The following is an 18,903-nucleotide window of genomic DNA, read 5'->3' on the forward strand; positions in this document are numbered from 1 at the left end:
TGGTTAAAAGAAAAGTCCTTGGATTGGCTAATATATAAGCTCTTATAAAATGGTTTGTTTGGTTTTAGGTATGAAATGCACCTTTTTATGCCCTACAATATAGTGAGCTACAGTCAATTTGATTGGGGTGGCTTTCCACTGATTTTAAATAACCAACTTCATAACATATGACAACAATCCAAAAGGGGTATCTAACCAATCTGCCTATTGGAGTAGGAACTTTGTTTTCTCTACCCTTTTTTATTCACACAGTAGATTGTCCCCATATGTTTTTGCTTGCAAATGAAAATATTAGACTTATTTCTTACCAGTTTCTGCAGTATATTTTTTTGTTTTTGTTTTTGTTTTTATCATTGTTTTTATGCAACAAAGTGTAAGATACTTGAGTGATACTTCTCATTTTTCCTTATTTTCTGCTCCCTAAGTTGTGCTTTCAGGTGTAATCTTCATAATTCATCTTCTTTTATAAATTCTGTCTCTGAATAAATTCTCCATTCATTGTGAAACGAATGGATACAATTTTTTGTAGCAAGAAATCATTGAAGTGGAGCCCCAAAAAAGAAAAAAAAAGGGTGGGGGGCAATGAACTTAAGATTGTAACATAGTGGCTTTAAACAATGTTTCCAAAGTAAATTATGGCACAAAAGAATTTGAATACCTTTTTTTTTTTTGAGAAGAAAAGAATTTGAATACTTGAAGAGTCTTTCATGGTTCATATGGTACATAGAAGTAAACTGATAGGGTACTCTCGGGAAAGAGAGAAGAAACATATGTAAAAAACTTAAAGCATCAAAGAAGAGCCATGCCTTGGTGTACAGAAGGGATTCTGGTCTTGGAGAATAGCTGATTCAGATCTCAGCTTATTTCCATTGCTTTCTGTGTAATCATGAAAGAAGGGATTGTTTTGGAAGCCCTTGCTACTGTTAGCATTACTAGAGAATGGATTATCATTATTATGACTGAAGAGATTGGGATGACAGTTCTCATCATCTTCAAATGTTGTCCATCGCTTTGAGTTGCTGCTATGTTTCTCTCTGGCAGCATTTCGCATATTCTCCATCTCTCCGACGTGGTCTTTGAATTCTTTCTTCACGACATCCAACACAACATCACCATATCGATCACACCACGATCTTCAACATTAAAAAACAATCCAAAAGAGAAATAAGTGATACTGTGGGATAAGCTCTAGCTAATTGTTTTGTTCAAGGCTAGAAGGACTGATTTCAGTGAGTGGAGATGGGAGAAGTAGCCCTATGATCTACTGTGTGATATCTAGCCAAAAAGTAGCCTTGTAGCTGCCACTATCTAGACAAAGAGTAGCCTTATTGGTCGAATAGTCTAATGATCTAACTGCTACTTGGGTTTGTTTTAACTTCTTCACATAACTCTTTCAATTTTTTCATATGTAGTAGAGCCCTATGATCTATGTGTCATATACACCCCTGAGGCCTTATTAGTAGTCCTTATAGGTCGAATAGTCTAGTGATCTAACCGTGAATTGGGTTTGTTTTATATATAGGTAGCTGTTTCTTCAACAATGTAATTTGTGAATAAGAAAAAATCTGCATAGCCCTTACAAAGAATGGATTAAGGGCAAAAAAGAAAAAGAAAAAGAAAAAGAGAGAAAGTTGGCTCACTTGGGAAAGAATTTTTTCAGGTCAGCCTTGTCGACAGGAAGCTGGGTTGAAATTGCATCAATTTGATCATTTCTGATAAAGTCACACAAGAAGAGAAAGTTAGCTTATTTGAAAGACAAGTATGGTTGCATTCACACACATACCAAAAAAAAAAAAAAAAAACTCAAATATGGGAACAATGCTTACGAGAATTGAAGATTGGGGTTTGTGGTGCAGAGTTCTGTTTGGATTCTTGACAGCTCCTTCTTTATATTATCCCCTAAAACCTTCATATAGAAAAAAAAACAAGTTCAACTTCAGCACAAACTTCCAAATAAGCTCAACTACATATTTAGCCAATTAAATGAAAAAACAAGAGAAAAGATTCTTATATAAACTATTCCAAACCTTATCTATGAAGAAATCAGAAGGAGAACCATCGGAATGTAACTTCCTTTTGATCATTTTCGTGTCAGGCCCCTCGCCCATAGGGCTTGAGACAAGCCTGCCTGACTCCAAATAAGCCTGACTGTCTGATCTTTCATTGAGAGGCAGAGGAGCTGTCTCATCATCTGAGTCATTTCTCTTCCATTTCTTAAACCCCCATTGCTTTTTTACCGATTTTGCTGCTTTTTCCTCAGAACCAGGACCATTATCATGATCACCAATACCACCACTACCACCCCCATGCCCTTCTCTCTGTTCTTTATGAAACAGAGTCCTAAAAGGTTTCCTCTTCACTGACTCCGGTGGTGGCAAGCTTTCGGGCATTAGAATTGAATTTGTCTCACTTTCTTTGTGCTTCAAATGACTATCCCAAAATGGGTTTTCTTTGGATTGCCACATTTCACTCTTAGCAGATGCAGGGGAAGTGAATTTTGACTCGGTTGAGCTTAAATGAACAGAGGCCAAATCGAATATGCTCTTCTCTTCTTTGTTCTTTCCCGGTTTGTGAAAGCTGAAAGCTGAGGCTGCTCCTTTGATCTGCTTAATTGCCGAGCCGTGCTTTGATTTATTCTTGGAATTGGAATTCTCTTTGTTTAGCAAACAATGCTCATCCTTCAAGTCAATCACAGACCATTCTTCATCTGAGTTTTCTTTGGAATCTCTTGGCCCTGCAACAATTACATCTTTGGCCTCAATTTCAGCTCCTTGAACTGCCAGTCTTTGTAACAAAGGCCTCTTTGAGGAATGGTACTCATCAGCTGAAATGCATTTTGCATAAAGGAGTTCCTGAAAAAAGAACGAAGGGAAATAGTTTTTCATATTTAATTCCCTCTACGAAACAAAATTTGAAGGCTAACCCATTTGCTAGGAGAGTGAACCAAGTAAAAAAAAATTATTTGGGTTTTTTGTCACTAATTTTTAAAATTTTCTTTATTCATTCCTAAATTATTAAAAACGTTACATTTTTCATCCTTCCTTACTTTGATTACCTTTTATCCTACACGTTTAACTAACACTATTTTTAACACTGGAGAATTTGACATGTCTAACATTGACAACTACATTTGGAAAAAAAAAGGACATACATAAGATCAACAGGTGAAATGAAATAATTGATCAAACTTACAATATAAGAGATCTTTTTAAAGTTTAGCGATGAAAAAAGATTTTTTTTTTCATTAGTCTTGTGACTCTAATCTCAAATCTTAAGCTCAATAAAAAGCCTAATACATAATGATGGGAAATTTCAAATTTTTGCTAATTCAGGTTCTAAGCAATGAAAATTTAAGACAAAATTGTAAAGAAATTTACCTGCAAGAATAGCAACTTGTCTCTCAAAATAACCGGCTGCTCTTGCTCTGCCGGAGAAGCGATAAGGGTCTCAAGCAAATGAGTTCGAAAAGTGGAAACCTCCGTCTCAGCCAAAATCCCTTCTTTGTGAAGACCCATAAGGTTCATAATCTGGTGGTAAGAATCTTGCTGCCATTTCAGATTATCCGACTGCAACTTTGAGAGCTTTCGATCTGAGGCCGGCAAGCGTGGCCTCTTCTTGAACCCAAAAGGCAGAATCGTCTTGCATAGAGAGGTTATTGAGTCATGGAGAGTGGAGTAGTATGCGGGTGTGTAAGAGTACACCATTTTGGAGTATTTGGTTTCTTTGTGGTGTGAACTTGTTAGTGTCTGAAACAAAGATTTGGGATTTTTTTTGTGAGGTGCCAGAGCTGGTAATTGAATTTTTCAGGAAATTTTTTTTTGGGATTTCTTTTTTTTGTGTGAATTCCAGGTTTTGTGGGTTATTTGTATTGGAAAGAACAGAGGATTTTGTGTGTTATAGTGTAGTAGTGGTTGTTTTCAGATTTGAATTTGGGTTTTCTCCAAACGGTCACTAGAAACTAGCCGTTACGTGGAGGTTGAAAAAAAGCTAAGGTAACGTGTCCAATGATTGAAGGGCAAACGTTGTCGTTTTACTTGGTTATTATTATTAGCCTTAATATTTGGGTTGGGCTAATCTTGGCCAAGTATAAGCCTGGCCCAGTTATATCCTTCGTGAAACTCTACCCTACCCTGAGTCACTCTTAAATTATTGCACACTTTTATTTATTTATTGTTGTTGTTGGTTTGTTGCTATATTATTGGGTACTTCTCCTCCCTCACATGAGGGTGGGCTCTATGATGGGACCCACTCCTCATATAATAGGAGGGAGTACTGCTTATGAAATATTCAATAATTTTCTTATATTTCATATTTGGTTAGAGAAAATTTTAAAAAAATTTATCCCCAAGGCATCGTAAGGAATTGAGAATTCGAATTTGTTTCAATTTGGGAAATGGAAACGGTATATGGATGCTCTAAAAGTATTGGCTTAAGAAATATTTTCAAAAACTTTTTTATGAGAAAAAAAACAATTGATTTATTTTTTTATATTTTCCATAAAAGTAGTATTAAAACTTTCTTTATATCTTCTTCTTTTTTTTTTTCTTTTTTTTTGAGAGGGAACACATCAAATTTTATTAAGAAAATCCAGCAATGTCATCAAGAATAAACAGAAAGCATGGGTGGTGTAACATTCTTCATCCTTTCTTAAAATAGCTCTTTAACAAAATTGTCCCTCTATTATCATCATCATCATTTTGACCTTTAGTCAGTATCATTATGTCTATTCTCATCAATATCAAGGGTTGAATCAAATCATCACATTCTTTCATCAGCAGCACACATGTAACATGTTGTCCTTACTAGCATAGCATCACCTTCTTCATTAGCAGCACAAATGTAACATGCTGTCCTTACTAGCATAGCATCACCGCTACAACTAGGGTTCTTCAAAAATGTCAAAAGTACTAGAACCACAGCCTTCTTTACCAACCTATTTACCCCAATCTCTCTCTCTAGCATATTCCTCCTACAATTACACATCCTCAACAAAGTCATCATCTCTACCCCTATCCCTGGCAATCTCATTACCACTAGGGCATCCTTATTATTGCTTGCATTGGTAGTTTCATCATAGGGCCAACTCAATACAATTTTAGATTTTAGATAATAATTTTAAATGGGGCATTTTTTAATTTAATTGATAATTTTTTTGAGTAAAAAATTTAATTGGTAATTAATTTTACATATCAATACAACTTCTTGAGAAATACTGTAAAAAGTTATTAATTAAGTTTCTATATTTAGATTTTGCAAACATCTTCTTTTCAATTAATAAAATGGTTAATTCAATTAATTTAAAGTAGGGTTTTATCAATTTTAATTAAAAAAATATTTCTACCAAAACAATATTGAGATGGAGATTTTATCAATTTTTTATTTATTTTATATATTGGGATTTAGCAAACCCCCCCCCCCTTCTTTTTCTTTATCTTTTTGTGGAGACCTTAAAAATTAGGCTTTAAGTCGCCCTTGCAAAAATAACTATCATATCATCAAGTGGGCAAACACATCCAAACAATGCACCATATTTAGCTTTATAGCTCTTGAAGAACACTTGCCATTAATAAAATCTCTTGTCGTCAAATAAGAAATTTAGGATTCAATCTCCACCTATACAAAAAGTCTATTGGTGATTTAATCTAATAATAAATAGTAATTATCAGGAGCGGACACTATAAATTAAAATTCTCTCTAAAAAAAATCACTTGCCATTGTCAAAGCATCATCATTAGATTATATTAACCTACCATTCTCCACGCTTATATTCAAAAATCTATACCACAATCTACCATAACTAACTACCCTAACTATTTAGTATATGTTTGGATAGTGTTTTTTAGTGGGTGTTGTGCGTTTGCGTTTAACTTTAAAATTCAGCAATTTTAACTTTAAAACTGAGTCTCGCGGCACTATTCATACATTTAAAAATTATTTTGCTACAGTGTTTTCAGTTTTCAGCAATAAACGATATCCAAACAGGCCATTAGTCATTTCTTTCAATTTTATGACAGAACAATCATCAGATCATATTTATAAAAAAGAAAGTTTAGCAACAAATCTCACAATATTTTCACAAGATCCTTATTTTGAGTTGTGGTGGATACTAGTATAATTTTTTTTTTAACCCATGGTGGGTAGACATCTCAATTTATTATGAAAATGTTATGAAAGTTTGTTGAGTCTCGACTCTCTAGAAGAACTCTTTATCAAAAGTATGCAAATAGCAATATTACCCCCTCATATACCTAAGTGGATCTTGCAAAAATTTCCACCATTACCAACTTCAACAGAAAATTGATCCACATCTACACATAAATGATGTATATGTTTCAATAGACTAATGATGGAAAATAGCAATACCATAAGACATGTCATTTTTCTAAGAAAGCAAAAACAAAAATTCCAGTAAAAATATTCCAACAGTAATTGACCACTTAACACTTCTTCAATTACATAAAATGTCATAAACATCATGGACCACTACAAAATTTCTATGAATACAATAACACTTCCTCAATCCATAAAATTATAAGGAACACATGGAGGTAAGCATCCAAAAATTGAACCAACTTTTACATATACAGATCAGATGACATTGGTCTAAAATGAAGTTAAACAACAAGGACAAAGAGTAACATGGCCAACAAACAGATGTCTAACAAACAAATTAAGAGCACGTGAGTTTCTAAGTATGGCATAGATTGATATCATACTTCACAAAACAAAGACTAAAAAAATAGAGACCATGCAACCATATGTTCCCAAGTCCATTGTGTAACACATTTTTCTTTTCCCTAAATAAGAGTAGGAGGGGCAAAATCCCACATCCCACATGGTATGGACGAGCACATATACGGGTACAAATATAACAAGACAATTTTTGAAAAAAAAAAAAATGAGACAGGTATAGCAAGATCTTGCTATATTTTTATTTTTATTTTCTATATATTATTAAGTATTTATTTTTCATATAATGTTAAATATATATCAAATTAAGAGTAATAATGGATAATAAAGCAAATCCATGATTATTAAAGGATGTTTAGAAATTAAAATGCAAAGCAATAATAAAAATATTTATTAATTTTCAAATGCACTATTACTATTTTGAGCATGAATGCTTTTTTTTTTTTGGTTTTGTGAAAGGGTATTTGATTCTTCTTGTTTAGATGTCTCTCTCTCTTCTTCTTCTTCTTTTTTTTTTTTTTTTTTTTTTTTTTTTTTAAAGAACACGACTAGAACATGCATGTAAAAATGTCTTATAGACATTATATGTGTCTAGTGTTTGGCTCGGGTACAATACCCCAAATGAAGTATAAGTGCTTCCTAGATTCTTTTATACTATGGGATATAAGTTATTCTACTAGAACAACAAATGTTTTAGCACAGCATCCTTGTATGGCTTGGTGTCCATCTCCATCTCCTCCATCCCATCTTAGGTGTTCCTTGTAGTGGAAAGAGATGAGTTTGGAAGTTTGGAGGGAGAGAAGAGTAGAGGGGAGTAGAGGGGATCTGGAAGAGAGTAGTGGAGAGGAGAGTAAAGGGAAATGGTTATACTCCACCTTGTTTGGATGTTTTTAAATTTAAGTAAGGGGGGAATAATTAGCCTTTTCAAAATTTGTAATTTTGTTAATATGATAAGGGTAAATTTGGTAATTCATTTGATCAAGTATTTTTATGCTCTACTCTCCCTCCAAATCTCTTCAATTTGGGGAAATTAAAAATGAGGGTTAGAAATAGTTAGAACCCCTCCAAACCCTTCCAAATCCCTCCCCCTCCTCCCTTAAAAAACATTTAAATAAGGTAATTTAACTTATTTTTCCTTCCTCTACTCTACTCTCCCCCCATCCAAACAAGCTATTAGGTATTCTTTGTAGTGGAGAGAGATGAGTTTGTTTGGTACAGCTTTTAAACTTGCTCACATACAGCGTTAGAATTTCACTTTTTCCTGAGTGTAAGTTTTTTTTATCCAGTTTTTTTTATAAACACTTCGGTGAATCTCTGTATTGGCAAAATGTAATGTCGGGCCATTCTTACTTGTTTTACATGTGGAAACTAAAACATGGTTATTTGGCAGAAGTAGTGGTAATAGTTACAGTACTGATAGTGTTATGTTAATGGATTTATGACATGGTGTTTGGCTGCTAGTCATGGATGTTACAGTCTTACAGATTTGTCATAAAGATTATATCACACGTTTGCACTCCCTTGTCCCATCCCAGGAGAAAAAGAGAACACTCTATGACCATTTTTTTTATATCAGCTTTTTCTATAACGTGCTTATATGGGGGTTGATTATACGTACGACTTGATTCTCAATCTTTATACATCAGCCTCTTAAATCCGATTTTGTGAATCATATTCAATTTGAATAATTGTCGGTTCAGTTATTTTCTTCGAGACAGAAACATGAGTGCAAAGATTCAAAGATATTTTCAAGTTTCATATAGTGATTAGTGACCCCAATACTAAGGACAAACGAGAGCCAAATCAGATTTCAGGTTATATCTGCCTCATTGGTTGCCTCCTTCACCTTTAGGCAAGAATAAACAAAGCTTCTAGGATATGCAAAAAAAAAATTCCTGTTCATCAACAAAGATGACAGGATATGAGTCATATGATACTGATCTTAAAGTAATCCAAAAAAAAAAAAAATAGAAAGATTAGTGGGGTTGATCCATATAAATTAGTGGTAGAATATGACAGTACTCCACTCTCAGGAAATGACATTACACTTCATCAAACACGTACAATTTTCATTTCACAAACAATAATTTAATAAGTCTCTTATGCGATAAAAGCTCTGGTACAAAGTCTTAGTTGCATCAATGCTATTGGATGGAGTCGATGGACAGACTTGTAATAATTACTACTTTTCTTATTAGATTTCATTTCCTCAACGGCCCACTAGCACTGTGGATAGGCAATAATGGTGAATTATTGGAGGCACATTATTTGAAATTCAATTTTTCCCCAAGTGGGGTAAAGACTAAAGAATAGACTGAATCACCGATAGTGATTTTTGCGGCAATCAGAATTGCTTCCATGTCCACCATGAACCAAAGGTCATCTTCAAGAAAGAATCACTCCTTGTCTGTTTATCCGGCATTTAAGTTTAGAATGGACAGTTGGACACTATAGTTCTCTCTCTTCCCCCAGGGGAGGCGCCACCCTAAGGCCAAGGTGGTCCCAGGACCACCTTGACCTGATTTTTTTTTTTTTTTTTTATATAATAATTTAAAATTTTTTATTTGTCTATCCTTCAAAAAAAATTTAGGAACACTTTCAATTTTTTTTATGCCAATAAAATAAAATTTTGCTTCATAATTTGTTCTACATTCAGTGGATAAATGATTGCTTAGTTGTATACATTGAAAGAGCTGTAGCTTGTAGCATTGATAATAAGATTATCATACAACGATTTCAAATATGAAAAACTCATAGAAGACAATTGTAAACTTTATGTATTTGCATGTTTTTTTTTTTTATTGTTATTGTTATCAATATATAAAATTTTTTTTTATTAGATTGTATAATTTATGCTTCTTAAGAAATACTCTTAAAAGAATTCTTAGAGCCGTCACTGCTGTTACCCCTCTTTTTCAAGGGAGCATCTCCTGGATGCAGCATCCATATCTTCTTTATGTCCCTACTACCTTTTGGCTGATATCTTATGTAAAGCTTTTATCTAGTCTATACCCAAAGGAAAACAGGAAACAAATAAATAAAAAGTTCTACCTAATTATCCAAATCGTTGGCGAATCTCTTCATGTTTCAATTATTCAATATGTGCTGAAGTGTTTAACATGAGCAGTTTTAAGGACTAACCTTATGTATAATTCCTTAGGTATTGCGGTTAAGTCTTAACCTTCATAAAAATTGGCCTTTTATTTTATTAAAATGGGCTTAATATAACTAGAGTTATATTAAACCCATTTTAATAAAATAAAACTTTAGAGCCCCATTAAGATGATGTGGTCATGTTCAGTTGTAGGTTTTAGTAGACTTTAATTCTATTGAGCTTGTAGCCTAGTCTAACGTGAGACAAAGTATAAAGTTTTAAACCGAATCAATAATAGGTAGATGCTCATTATAAATATTAAAGTTAAGTTCCCTCTCTAATTCTGATACCAAACAAAACCCTAACTTGCCCCATCAAGAGTTGTCTTGAAAGGAGGAGTTAGGAGAGGAACTCCTGCTTGAACAAAGTTTCTCTCCAAACTAGTTTGGAGAGAAACCCTACAAACTTATCATATATCTTTATATTGAGTGCGAAATTTGAAAATCTAACCGTTACATTGCATGTTCTTATTACATTCTTAATGCTTATAAAATTTCAAGAAGATCAAAGATCAATTGCAATGTCATCAAATAAATGTTATAATTTCGAGTTTTTGTGATATAAAGTTGTATATAAAAAATAAGTTAGTTGATCAAATAGTAAATAACATCCAATTTGAATGAAATTTGATACGTATGTTAAGAACATAAAGAACATGAAATTTAACGGTTAGATTTTCAAAATTCACACCCAAAAAAATAATATATGAGAAGTTTGAAGAGTTTCTCTCTAAACTAGTTTGGAGAGAAACTTTGTCCATTAAAAATGTAGAGGCCTAATCCTAGTCACGTTTAGAGTTTGTTATATAACTCTAGTCCAAATTCATTATATATAATCCTACTTGTAATGTAACCAAAATGATCCTAATCCTACAAGTAGTGCTAATATTGTAACCCTAGATTAGTCTAGGATTTCACCAATTATAAATATCCTTAAATGTGTTCATCACTTCATTGTAATACATAGACTTTTTTATAATAAACTAGTGTGGGTTGCACATGCTGGCCCTTTAGTGAGATAATTAATATAAATTTTTTTTGTTGAAAAAGTACGAAGTCATGTACTTAAATTTAAAATAGCTATTTGAATATCTATGTATTATGACAATTTCTTAGAACTTATTTATTAAATTTAATATCTACTCACCAAAAAATGCTACAAAGAATGATAATGAATGTCATCATCTTTCTACAATATTTAAATTTTCGCAATGAATAATAATATATGCTACAAATTTTTTGAACATCTTCATTAAATTAAATATTTGCAATCATCTACAATGAAGATTTTGTTATTCATATTTCATTCTTTATTATCTTATTTTATGATTCTAACTACGGTGTTTAGCTTACTTATTTTTAATGAATATCCTTTTAAGTATGAAAATAAATTAAAATAAGAACAAAATAACGAAAGACATATGTCATCAAAGTTTTTATTAGATAAAATTATAAGTGTAGAAGATATAAACCTAATAAATTAGTGTTCTCTAGGTAACAAATAGAACACCATATATTATCATTCTAACTTTCCAAGCATGACTACCAGTCTACTACATAAAATTCAAAATGCACAAAGAAATTTTTTGGGACATTAAAATTTAGTAGAAGTATATTAGACATTGCACAGTGGAATATTTTAGGAATTACAAGATTTTGCTAGGGTTTAACCAAGAGAGAAACAATAAGAGTATATGCTCATTTACAAATTATAAATGATGAAATTATTCAACTTTACTTTAGGGGGGAATGCAACTACCCCGAACATAAAGGAGGAAAGTGTTACTTCGTCAATTTGTGTGTGTGTGTCTTATGTGTGTGTAAAAAAATGTGTGTGTGTGTGTTTTTATTTTTTATTTTTTAAAAAAAAACTTGAAACAAAGTGAAAAAAAAAATCAACCTAAAAAAATTATGCATTAAACAATGAATTTTAGTTCAACAAATTGAATAAACCAAAAAAGAAGTCTAGAAACACAACAAGAAGTCACGATATTTGATGTGCATTGATAATAGCTTAATTTTTCATATTTATATCATTGTTAGAAAGCATTATCATACTTATTTTGAGGTAATTCATGCATTTTATATTTGGTTTTGGAATAATGGTGAATAATCAATTTTGTGCTTAATTGAATCTTATTGCGTGAATTTATCTTTTGTAGGAGAATGAAATTAAATAAGTGGATTTGTGCAAAGAAGAAAGCTAATGGACTTTACTTTTACAAGGGCCATGATGAAGTTAAAGAAGACCAACCCAATTAAATTTAAGTCCAATTAGTGCAGGAAATCAAAAGAAATTTGCATCAAATCCAAGTTCAATTCGGATTAGGATTTTAGCCTGCACATCAATTAGTATTTTTCGCATAACTTTCGGCTCAGATGTCCAATCTAGATTATTCAAGTTGGGCTGGAAAGTTAACTTAAAGGGCTACAATTTTGTAGTTTACAAAAAGTCCAAATTATGACGTTAAATAGGCCAAAATTGTCGGTTAAATGAAGCCTAAAAATCTGGAATTTTCCCCAAACGGGAATTCAACTTGTAATAGGATTCCTTGACCTATTTAAAGGCTCTTTAGGGCAAAATTCATAGGGGGTGAGTGCTAGGGCTGGGGGCTGAACATAGAGAGTGCGGCTTGTAAGTGCACAATTGCACCTGGATCTAAAAATATACGTGGGCTCAGGCCCAATGAGCCTTAAACAATTCAATTTGTAGAGTGTGGGTTCGCAATCTAATTCGATGGTGCTCGAAACTTGATGAACGGACCCTTTGTATATTATTTCTCTTTTTTTCTTATAAAGGTTACAGCTTCTAGTCCTTCTTAAGTTCTTTTTCAAAAAAGGCCCCCTTCTCTGCTACCCCCTTCTCCCCTTAAATACTTCCTCTCCTTCTCCCTTTATCCACGTGTCACCCAAAAATCTTTTCTACCACATTCTTGAAATCTTTAAATACTAGCTAGAAGGCTGAACTCCACTGTTCAGGGGTCACTTCCCAATTAATGCGGCCAGGGAGGTAGGTGCAGGGTCTTTAATGTGGAGGCAGCAGCCTTTTCCTAAGATATTTCTCTTACACCGAAATGTCTAGAGGGTATTTGGATTCCCTCTGTAACCTACAGTCTTTCCAGAACTCTACCCTGATCTTTCTAGCGAATCTCCAAGTAGTCACTAGTCTGTCCAAGGAGTGACTCTTCCTCGGATGAACCCTTGGGCCCTCGGTTTGTGAGCCAACTCATGGCCCTAAAAGCCTTTAGTCAAGAACGAACTAGCGCCCACTGATAAAGCCCAAGGCCCAAATACCCACTTAGGTTCTTTCACTCCCCACACGGCTACTTCTTTGGTTTTCTTTCATGACAGTTAGTTTTATTTTATTTGTCTAGTTTAATGTTTAGTATTTTATTCTTGTGTTTTATTTTAATTACTATGAGTAGCTAAATTTATAATTAGGGTTGAGGATGAAATCTTGTTAAAAATTATTAGTAATATTTATGTGATTTGATTTCTCCCACAATAGTTGTTCTTTAATGATTTAAATTGTTCTTGCTTCATATCAATTGACTAAGATGAGGTTCTAGATATGAGTTCAATCATGTTTTTCTCATGATTTAGGATTTGTCTTAATTAATTGAATGTTTGGTTTATTAATTCTTGATTATAAAATTTGATATCGCTTGTGATTTATCTGTCAATGGATACAATTTATTATTTGATTTTTAGAATTGGATATATCTTGTGATTTGTTTGGCTATAGATACAATTGATGATTTGATTTTATACTTAAGAAGCAAAGAAGAACATGCTTTTGATTTTTAAAATAAGGATTTTAATGAGAATATTTTCCATGATAGCAAGATTGATTTCTAGATTATTATGTAGTAGTTGGGAAAAATTAATGATCATAAATATATGCTGATATGACTTACAAGGCGGATTCCAAAACCTTAATTCCTTTCCCTTGATTGTTTACATCTTCTTATTGTTTTATATCTTTTGCTTAGTTTAACTATTTGCTTAGTTTATTTAATTTCAAAACAACCAATTTTTATTAAACTAGATTAGGATTAATTTGGTTAAGATTTGATTAATTTTCCTACGTTCATTCAGGTCCCTGTGAGTTCGACCTCGTTCTTGTCAAACTATACTTCGGTATGGTTCGTACACTTGCGAGTATTTTAAAATTTCACAACAATATTTTTACAATACCTTTATTTTTAGCTATTGTGGGTCCTAGTCTGATATTTTATTATTTTATTTTAAATCTTAGGTGGTAAATTGCTATTAGTTTTAAATTAGGCTAACCACTTTTAACCGTGTATTTAAAAATAAAATAAAATTCCAATTGAAGAAAATTATGCCTAAAACAATGAGTTTTGGCTTACTAAATTTGACTAAAAAAAAAAAAAAGCCTAGGAACACAACAAAATGTCACACAAAAAAGAAGTTTAGGAATATAACAAAACGTCACAACATATTCGTAATATTTTTTTTTTATTTTCGGTTGTGGTAGGTCCCAGTTTGATATTTTATTATTTGATTTTTACATCCACAACATTTTCACAACGAATCTTAGGTAAAAAATTATTACTGGCTTTAAAATTATGCATTAAAAAAAAACAAAAAAACAATACAAGAAAATTGTGCGTGAAACGTACAGTGAATTTTGGCTCACCCAATTCGATTATATATATTAAAAAAGAAGTCTAAGAATATAACAAAATATTAAAACATTTTTACAATACTTTTATTTTTAGGATCCGAATAGATATATTTTTATTTTATTTGAGAGAAATACTACATCTATAACATTTTTAGAACAAATTATAAATGACAAGTTGTTATTGGTTTTAAATTGAACCAATTACTGATATCACTTTTTTATCCTTCAAAAATACCTTGCTACATGAAATTTGTTACAAAATTATTGTTAAAATGTTGTGGACATAACATTTCTTTTTATTTTTTTATTTTGATTTATAAGGAACTGAGATCTCGCAATCGTGAAAATATTGTAACAAAAAGAAGATGTTATAACATTTTCATAATACATTTATTTTTAGTCGTGATTGTTCTCAATCTCTTATTTTATTATTTTATTTTAACCTTTAAAAAATTGGCACTTCAATAATTATAAAAATATTGTAAAAATTTGTTGCATCAATGTAATTGTGTATGCACATATAATATTTAAAAGCACAAGCAAAACCAGTGTATTGTGAAAAAAAGGCCAATGAACAGTGCAAATTGTCAATAATTGTGAAAATATTGTAAGAATTTATTAAATTAGTGTAACTGTATATACACATATAAATATTTAAAAGAAAAGATAAAAACAGTACAACCAAAACTGGCGTACTGTGGTTTGTGGAAAAAAAAAAGCCTAATGAACAATGTTGTGAAAGTGTTACGAAAAATGTTGTGGATGTACCACTTCTTTTTTCATAATACCTTTAGTTTTAGTTGTGGATGATTCTAGTATGATATTTTATTTTAACCTATAAGGAATTAGCATATCAACAGTTGCAAAAATATTGTGACAATCTATTGTGTTAATTAGCAATTTTATATATAAAAAAATAAAAAAGAGTGGACAGGATATTACTAGTGAAAAAAAGCAGAGAAAAAAGAAAAGAAAAAAAAAAGAAAGCAGTGGGGAAAAAAAAAAAGGAGCAACTGTTCAAAACGTGGAAAAAAAAAAAAGTGACTAACTAAACCAAAGCACTGTTGTAGCTACAGTGCATGTGCGCATTCGCGCTTTTATTGTAAAGAAATGAAATCATCAATAACTTTTTGGGGTGGATGTTGGCCTCTTAAGACCAAACCACATTGATTTCTTATGTTCCATTTCTTTGTTTTCTCTCTTTGCTTTGTTTATTTCCCTTTTCACATATATATTTTTTTCATACACTTTATCATGTTGCCAAAACTATGTATCGCACTATCAAACATGGTATCACCTTATTTGTTATTTAAATTAGAAATATATATATATATATATATATATATATATATATACATATATATATATATATATATATATATATGAATAAAAAATGCTTAAATTGAATCGTAAACCTAATAATTAATGTTATGTTTCGTGCATACGTGTGGGGGTAGAGGTTGTAATAGTGGAGAATATATATGTAAGATAATTGTTGATGGAAACAACCCCATAAAATTCACTTGCAACATGTTTTATGAACGCCAAAATAACGTTAAACTAACAGTGAAAAGATTCAGATGATGAGGTTAATGCCGAGAACTAAGAACCTTAGCTGTCATTTGGACTAATTGCTTTGTAATTATTGCATTGGGTGCAAATAATATTGTCAAATTTGGTTAATATATTCGTCATATCCGCCTTTAATACCCACTAGAAAAGAAAATAAAGAGAGAAAGAATGTGTTGAACCTATAAGAAACCTTTCATTAGCATGATTCGTCATATCATGTTTGGACTGATTCTCTTAACATGTCACAACCATGATTTTAAATATTCTAAACTAAACTAAACATCTTAAGAAAATCAATGCCGTCCACCTCCTTGCCATGATATATTTTTTTACTGATCAGTGATCACAATCTGAAGAGTTTAGAGCAATTTTGAATTTCCCCTCTGTCCTAACCAAGGAAAAAAAGGAAAATAATCCTCCTTCATAGTACTTTGTTGTGCTAATAATGCCTAAGCCTAGCAACAATATGTAAGAGTGTTCTTGACAAATTATAGACAAAAAGCCTGTCAGATTCTTAAAAGACCATTTAATTATCTCATAAAATCTGCCAAAAATCTTAATTTAACTATAAATCATATTATAATTTGGTAGCCGACAATAATTAACAAACAGGGAATGTAAGCGATTGTTTTCGGACAAATTAATGCACATTGGATCTTTTGTCAATGTTGAAACGAACAAACACAATTGGTAGATTTTAGCAAGACAAGCGTCACAATGACGATCACACTTTGCATTTAAGGTGCTATATGGTTTGCACCAAATGCAACTTTAATTTAAGGTATTTGAAATAGTACCCAAAAGAAAATGAAAAATTATTGTATATTCTCAGAGTACTATAAATGCGTGCTCTCTCCTCTCAAATGAATGATGGATCCTATGAAAGAGAGGAGTACACATCTATAGTATTCAGGAAGTAACTAATAATTTTCCAAAGAAAAGAAAATAATATTAATTACTGGAGTATTATTCCCATTCTACAACAAGGGCAATGAGCATTGTTCTCTAGCCATGGCACCAAGCATCTCACATGGAATCTATGGGCACAAGGCAGGTGCACTAGGTTCTCACCAGCTTTGAACAGTTCCAAGCAAACGGCACAGTCATCTTGGTCCGAAGCCTTCCAGCTCAACTTGGTCCAACTGAACCTTCTTGACCGTCTCTTCTTTGACCCAAACACCTCTGTGTGCAATTCTCCCAGTACCATTGACCTTTCCTCCGCACACCTTAGCCCGTCTTTGTTACTGTTATTCCTAGATTCAATTATATAAAATTGGGAAACAAATTATTAATATATCATTCAAATAAGCTGAGAGGGTTGTGGATTCTTGAATCTAAAAGAGATTAATTTTACATAGCCAGCATGCGTGTGTGTTAGCAAAGACCATAAGGTTTTGCTAACATTTGTTTGGAAAGTTGAAACTTGAAACCACAAAGCTACTTATATTTATATATACCTTTTAGTTTCTGATGATTTCCTTGGTATTCTTAACTTCCCATCTAATCTTTCCTTGGCTTCTCTGGCTACTTCTTCTAGCTTCTCATCCTGGCTTACTTGGTTTAATAAAGTTCTTTGCTGCTTTTTTTGGTTGGTGTTAGCTTAATGACATTAGTAACAAATACTCAAAATAGAAAGACAAATAAACTTTGAGAGAGAGATGTACCAGTGAAGAGGTATAGGAATGATGAGTATCATGGTTGCTTGTGTACAAGCAGAAAGAGGAGCGCCTTGTTCCACCGTGCACAGCCATAATTGGTGAATCAGACCAAGCCACACTCTGATGGAACCGCCTTCTTCGAGCACATTCGACTCCTGGAAGGCTTCCAGCCATTGATAACAAGCAACCTAAGCAATTCAAAAGGAGAAAAGGGAAGGTGCTATTAATTTACAATTCATCTTCAAATTCTGATATTTGTATGCCTTATACGCAAGCTATATCCGAAACTAAGAAGAAAAAACAAATGTGTCCATATGATGGGAGAGCAAGAAAAGATACCTCAAATGACAGTTAGATAGGAAATTCTGATTGAGATGGAGTACTCTTTAAATGTGAGAAAATTAAAATTTTTACTGTTACAAATCATTTGAAAGATGGTGGGAGACAAAGCTGGGTCCATGACATTATGGCTGCACAACAATCTTTATCTCACAAACACAAAGTCACAAACACACACTCGCTCAGATTCTTTCTAGATGATTTGTTTAGTTATACTTTAAGGTAATTATTATTGGATCAAAACTCAGAAGGGAAAAGGAAGGAGCTAAGGAAGCTGCAACGCAATTCACCAACCTATGATCAACATCTATTCTACTCGGCTATATATACACAATCCACACTTTTTTGTGGCGTGGTAAACGCACGTGAAGTGACTAACCAAATCGTCATCTTCGTGTTACATTTAGACTCAATTTTTTTTTTTTAACAATATTTTTTGCAATGATTGAAATGGTAGAATGACAACCATTTCAAGAATTACGGCAAATGACCGCTGCTCGCTTAGGTACACTTAGATTAGGTTAGAGTAGAATTTCATCTCAAATAATAATAAAAATAAAAATATGAATTTTGTCAAATATAGTAAAAAAAAGTTGTGTTCGTGACATTATTGTACGTTAAATATTGTTAGCGTTTTCCCTGTAATTAATATGTTATTTGCTAAACCCCGAGGGGCAACACAATTCTATGGGAGTTCAACGATTTTTTTCTAATGTTGGTTTAGCATGCTATTTTCTGAACCTCAAGGGACAATTATATGAGGATCGTGTTTTACACGGTGCTCAGTGTTGTATAATTGGTCACAAGCAATGAGTCTTGACCTAAGGTTGATTGCTGGTA

At 32.4% G+C, this 18,903-nt stretch overlaps 2 protein-coding genes across 5 annotated transcripts; both read right to left on the reverse strand.

The window, feature by feature from the left end:
• Positions 1 to 649: 649 nt before the first annotated feature.
• On the reverse strand, positions 650 to 3,867 carry LOC142643715 (uncharacterized). The gene is made up of 5 exons (XM_075818427.1): positions 3,378 to 3,867; positions 2,028 to 2,852; positions 1,827 to 1,906; positions 1,641 to 1,712; positions 650 to 1,133 (listed from the first exon to the last, which is right to left on the reverse strand). The coding sequence occupies exons 1-5, from the start codon at positions 3,702 to 3,704 to the stop codon at positions 782 to 784; spliced, it is 1,656 nt and encodes a 551-aa protein (XP_075674542.1). The 5' UTR covers positions 3,705 to 3,867; the 3' UTR covers positions 650 to 781.
• A 12,827-nt stretch (positions 3,868 to 16,694) lies between these two features.
• Positions 16,695 to 18,331, reverse strand: LOC142607596 (uncharacterized). Of its 4 annotated transcripts, none has more exons than XM_075779163.1 (4): positions 18,064 to 18,331; positions 17,731 to 17,912; positions 17,524 to 17,642; positions 16,695 to 17,319 (listed from the first exon to the last, which is right to left on the reverse strand). In XM_075779163.1, exons 2-4 carry the CDS (start codon positions 17,896 to 17,898, stop codon positions 17,022 to 17,024), a joined length of 585 nt encoding a protein of 194 aa, XP_075635278.1. In that variant the 5' UTR covers positions 17,899 to 17,912; positions 18,064 to 18,331; the 3' UTR covers positions 16,695 to 17,021. The 4 variants fall into 4 exon arrangements, with proteins under 4 accessions (XP_075635278.1, XP_075635262.1, XP_075635270.1 ...); XM_075779147.1 differs by having other exon boundaries at positions 17,524 to 17,645; positions 18,064 to 18,203; XM_075779155.1 differs by lacking the exon at positions 18,064 to 18,331 and having other exon boundaries at positions 17,731 to 18,046.
• Positions 18,332 to 18,903: the final 572 nt, after the last annotated feature.

The sequence above is a fragment of the Castanea sativa genome, chromosome 1 (assembly GCF_040712315.1).
Source record: "Castanea sativa cultivar Marrone di Chiusa Pesio chromosome 1, ASM4071231v1".
NCBI classification, from domain to species: domain Eukaryota; kingdom Viridiplantae; phylum Streptophyta; class Magnoliopsida; order Fagales; family Fagaceae; genus Castanea; species Castanea sativa.

Coding starts and splice junctions, on each gene's coding strand:
- LOC142607596 (XM_075779147.1), bottom strand. CDS start 17,898: ATGGCTGGAAGCCTTCCAGGAGTCGAATGTGCTCGAAGAAGGCGGTTC. Junction 17,646..17,730: donor ATTCCTATACCTCTTCACTG/GTACATCTCTCT, acceptor AACCAAAAAAAG/CAGCAAAGAACTTTATTAAA. Junction 17,320..17,523: donor AAATCATCAGAAACTAAAAG/GTATATATAAAT, acceptor AATTGAATCTAG/GAATAACAGTAACAAAGACG.
- LOC142643715 (XM_075818427.1), bottom strand. CDS start 3,704: ATGGTGTACTCTTACACACCCGCATACTACTCCACTCTCCATGACTCA. Junction 2,853..3,377: donor ACAAGTTGCTATTCTTGCAG/GTAAATTTCTTT, acceptor TTCTTTTTTCAG/GAACTCCTTTATGCAAAATG. Junction 1,713..1,826: donor AACCCCAATCTTCAATTCTC/GTAAGCATTGTT, acceptor TGACTTTATCAG/AAATGATCAAATTGATGCAA.